Raw genomic sequence first — 5217 nt, 5'->3', positions numbered from 1 at the left:
ATTACAATAATAAAATTATAATTAAAATTACCTTAAAAGTAAGAACAAGGGGGTGTACCATAAATTTAAAACTACCTTCTATTTAATTGGTTCTTTCATAAAATAATTAACCATTACCGTAGCTTCAAGTGTTGGATTTTTTTTTTTTTTTTTTTTTTGGGGGGGTCTAATTATGGGCCAAAACGAGGAGAGAAGCAAAGTGGTAAAACTGGGCTTGGCAGTGGGAATAAAGGAAAAAAGGTTAGTGGCTGTTTGGTGATGATGCATCATTAAAATATCTGGTGTTGGTCGAAAAAGCAAGATGATAAACATGTCATTCATGAGGCCAAAGTACACATGTTTCTTAATTTCTCAGACAAATCGCCACCACTCTTTTTAAGACAAAAGCTTCACTCTAATCTCTACATATATCATCTATGTGTACATCTACCATCAAGCATTATAGTTCGTCAACATACACATACTTTGGGAAAGCAACAACTCTCCAAAAAGCCTACTAATTAATTAAATCAAATATATATAAACAGAAACAATTTGGAAAAAGGAGAAAAATATATATAAAAAAGGGTTATCATTTTCTTCTTGAAATTTGTTGCACCTAATTTCAGCTTTCTTCAGCTTTTTTGTCTTGTAATATACAATTCATATCTGTTACAAGTTGCATCTCTACACCCCCCCTGGCTTTTTCTTTCCCCTTTCTCCGTCTTTCTTCTCCCCCAAACATCAACAAATACAACAAATTAAAAGACCCAAAAAGGCAAAAAAAAAAAAATATAGAAAATTAATGTTACAAAGCGTCAATGATTCTCTGCTTCTTACTACACTCTAATGATAAGAGCTCCACTTCTCTCAACCTCTTACCACTACTACATCCACCACCAATGGTATCAACAGCGCTATTACCAGGTATTTTGAAAATGTTGACTCCGAAAAGTCTTACCATCTCAACCTGTTTTACTGGTTCTTCCGATCCCATTTCACCCGACCCTGATCTTGCTTTCCAGTCAATGTACAGCTGCTTCTCGCCTCCTGTGGATCTCTGGAAGCTCACCACGTCACCCGCTTTCAGGCTTTTCTCCTTCACGAAACGACTCCACCCTTTCGTCAACACGTAGCTTTGGCTGCTATTCCAATAAGAGTAACGGAACCTCCAAACTTTTCCCGTCACATCCTCGAAGTTCAACAAAACGCCTTTTGTCGACGCGCTTCCGCTCGGCAGAGGAAAGTGCTTCTCCGCGTGCTGCTTGGGTATCACCAGCCGGTTCAGCTTCCCGACGTCGCTGGGAGTCACCGCCTTCTCGAAGAGCTGCTCGCGGGCCTTGGGCACCCGGTCCGACCCGAAAAGGGTGCCGCCAGCGCCGTTCTGTCCATTGCAACAGAAGCGGCGGCCGTTGGGATCGAGGCCGTAGTTTCGCTTGCTCTGTTGGAGCTCGTCATTGTAAGTATGCTTGCGCAGCATGTCGACTATCTCGGCTTTGGAGTGGGAGTTGAGGAAAGCCATTTCGATGTCGTCGTCGGCAGAGAGCTGCTTGAAGTTGGTAACCGCGTCGCGGCCGCGGAATCTCTGGGCGGCTATGTCATATGCCCTTGCAGCCTCGTCCTCCTCGTTAAAGGTGCCGAGCCACACGCGCTGGTGCTTCTCGTATATCTGGGCACCCCATCGTCCGTTTGGTTGAGGGACAACGCCTTTATACTTGGAAGAAGGAAGCTTCCTGGACTCGGCTTCGACGCCGTTCTCGGAGTCCAAGACGACGCTTGTTCCGCTTCCCATCCGGCAAAGACTCTCGGGGGATTTAGTGGGGCGAGAAGGAGAGAAATTGGGTAGTATTGGAGAAGCAGAGAGAGAGTCGGTGCTGGTGGTGCTCTGTTCATCTGTGCAGCTGGCGTCCATATTGGGGATGAGATACGATGGATAAGTGCTGGTTTTGTAAAGTTGATTGTTGTGTAAATGGGAGTAAGAAACAAAAAGAGAGAAGAAAGGAAAGGATATATGAGGTAATTGGTTTGAAGAGTGTGATTGTGTATTGGTTATGTATATATAGGGGGGGGGGGGGGGGGGGGGGGGATAGGCCAAAGGCATGATATAAATTTATAAGTAATAAAATGTTGTTATTTTGCTAGTTTTGTATGGATTTTATGAGGAATAATTAATAAAATAAAATAAATAAAAAGGAAAGAGAGAGAGAGGAGGAGGGGGTGTGTATGGAGATGTGGGTGAGGTGGGTCAACCCAGTAAGGGGGATGGTAAGGAAGATTCATGGAGAGAGAGAGAGTCAATAGTATGTGTGTGTTGTGGGCTGTGTATGTGAGGTGGGTCCCTCCTTAGCCAAGTTGATGGGATTCACATGACTACGAACCGTGTTTTAGTTAAGTTCATCCCCCCTGAGCTTTTTCTGCTCCCTGCTGACCACCAAGCATGGCCTCTATCTCTAATTATATTTTATTTCTCAAAATACAAAGTAATTAACATTCATACACATGGTTTTTATCTTCATCAGCTACCAAAACCCGATGTATTACGCATAAATAAACAGTAATAAAAATAGTGTGATTGGATGGAGACACATTTAAGACAAACCTCATCCAACATTATTCTGAAATAAAACTTATTACTTTGTATTTCTATTATAAATTTAAGGGTCATTAATTAATTTATAGTATTCGATTTAATTAAAGTAAAAATTTCTGCAATAATTAAATTACCTTAATTGCGGATGAATTAAAGATAAATTATTATTTTTTTTTAAAAAAAAAAAGAAAGTTGGGGCTGATCCAAGAAGAAATTGCTACCCCCATCAAGTAAACTCTTATCTGGCCTGATTTGATTGGTCCTCCCTCAACTTTGCTCTGTCTTATTGGCTAGGTTCACCTTTGTTTTTGTACCCCAATATTATCCATTCATTTAATTCCAACCAACATTATTTTGACATTTTCTTCTTTTATTTCCCAAAAAATACACACTATTCATATCATTCCGCTAATTCCTAACATTTTAGCAACAATGCGAAACAACGGCTATATTTATTTATTTATATGTATGGACATCTCGTCCATTTTTTGTTATTTTTACGGGGTAAAAACGCATAAATGTTTATTTCGTTCCCACTTGTTATATTATAAATTTTTAAACCACAACAAAATTAATTAGTTTGAAAAATTACAAATTAACGTGTAGAAATGGAACGGAACTGCTCTTTTAACAGCTACTCGATCTACCCGGCACATTGATTTTATTCATGGGCTAATTTAATAGAAACGCATTTCGTACCACCCTAATTTCAATCTCCCCCACCCACAATCAATATTACAATCCATCGGTGACTACCTCTCCAATGTCCTTTTCGTTCTGGACAAAAACAACAAAAACAACAAAAAAAAAAAAAAAAAGACTTATTATGAAATCTTGTTTTCTTCATTTAGGTTTTTTTTTTTTTTTTTTTTTGGTGGTATTTTTATGGGGAGATGAATGGACATGAAGTGATGTATTATATATGATGATCAGATCAGTCCCTGTACGGACGAGTCCTCCCCTCACCCCCTTAAAAGGGCCCCGCATCCAACTTGATCAAACCCGTGCCTCTCCATTACGAGCCACTTGGCAATTTGTCATCCGCTCTGGTTTTTCGGCTCCGGTTTTCGGGTCCCGGTTTGTTTAATTATTTTTTTAAATAAAAAAGTGGGGCCCAGACTCATTGAGATTCGTTTAATCAAAATTAAGATAATAGTTTTAGTACTTTTTTTCTTATTTTATTTTTAAAAAATATTTAATGATTTAATTACGTGTAAAAATCTGTTTCTTATTTTTATGGTTTTGGAGAAATTTAATTTTCAAAAAAACAGTAGACGTACGGTATTGCTGTATAGCGATACGGAAAAGCTGTGCTTCTGTTATCTCCACTCCTTACAAGTGGGAAAACGTGTGAATATGAGATGGGTCGGAATTATTGAGATGAACTTCAAGTCTATCATCTTTGATGGACCCTACCTCTCTCCTTGTTATCATATTAAATCATAGCCGCTCGTTTTCATGTCTATCTCTCTGAAATTTATTTATTTACCAAAAAAATTCAAACCTCTGACGGTTGGAAACTAAAGCCGATTTAGTGAATGAATTTGTCGACTCGTGATTAATTTTAAACTTGGAGGGGTTGTAAAATTTGTACTGCCTCTGTTGTATCTAGATAATTAATTAATTAATTACTTAATTAATATTATTTATGCATTAATTATTAGTTTAATCATTTATTCTGTCCGTCTTAAATGGTATTATGTTCTTGCTTTTTAAAAGAATTTCGGAACAAATGTTCCAATCTTGAAATGTCAAACACATCAGAGAAAAAAAAAAAAATAGTCTTCTTTTTATTAGTCTAAATTCCCCGCACTTATTGTTTTGAAGTTTTACATTGAAATTTCCAAGCTTGGTAGGACCGCTGTTATATTGATCGGCAAACCAATTATATATTTGATGCAAATTATTTAGATTTTTTAAGTAAGAAAATAAAAGACTGGACTCGTCATTTTCTTTAATTTAAAGTTAATTAATTACTTGTATAGTTTATGGTCATATATATATATATATCTAAGTCCATAAATGTTTTTAAACACGGGTATGCAACTATATTTTGTAATTCAATCAAGAAAATATTTTTAATTAATTTAATTTAATTATATAAATTTAAAATATAGACGTATTATTAAATGAGAATGTAAACGTTATTTTTACAAATAAAAATATTATATAATCCGAATAACATTATTTTAATAAAGTCTCGTTATCTTATACTATATAAGATAAGAAGTATACTAAGATACTTTATTCTATAAATAAAATATAAAATCAAAATAAAGTTGATTTATGGCCGGAGATCATATTACATCGGCAAAAAATATACATAACTATAAAAACATATTAAAATATTCATAATAACAATATAAAAAGTATATCCTGTTCGCGCCATCCGTTACACTACATGCATTGTGGTATGAAGAAATTAAATCTGCATGCAAAACATGTTAAAGTATTTCAATTTCACGAGGTGTCCGTGGCTTAACGAAATGTACATTCAATATTTTTATTTTTTTTATTTTTATATGTACGTATATAGCTTTATGTAAAGAAAGATACTTCATGTCTCTGCACCCACCCTCATTATTTACTTACCCATATCATCATATTCCACGTGTGTCTGCGTGTATACACACACACACACACATATA

General features: G+C 36.1%; 1 protein-coding gene across 1 annotated transcript; it reads right to left on the bottom strand.

Moving 5' to 3' along the window:
- Nucleotides 1-554: 554 nt before the first annotated feature.
- TEM1 (AP2/B3 transcription factor family protein) lies at nucleotides 555-2027 on the bottom strand. Its single transcript, XM_088213064.1, has one exon. It carries the CDS (start codon nucleotides 1889-1891, stop codon nucleotides 788-790), a length of 1104 nt encoding a protein of 367 aa, XP_088069190.1. The 5' UTR covers nucleotides 1892-2027; the 3' UTR covers nucleotides 555-787.
- Nucleotides 2028-5217: the final 3190 nt, after the last annotated feature.

This window comes from Carica papaya, chromosome 2 (assembly GCF_054855325.1).
Source record: "Carica papaya isolate Zhongbai chromosome 2, ASM5485532v1, whole genome shotgun sequence".
NCBI lineage: Eukaryota > Viridiplantae > Streptophyta > Magnoliopsida > Brassicales > Caricaceae > Carica > Carica papaya.
The sequence above is the reverse complement of the archived record's forward strand: the minus strand, read 5'-3'. Positions and strand labels throughout refer to the sequence as shown.

What these genes read in the sequence shown, in the direction of transcription:
- TEM1 (XM_088213064.1), bottom strand. Translation starts at nt 1,891, where the DNA reads ATGGACGCCAGCTGCACAGATGAACAGAGCACCACCAGCACCGACTCT.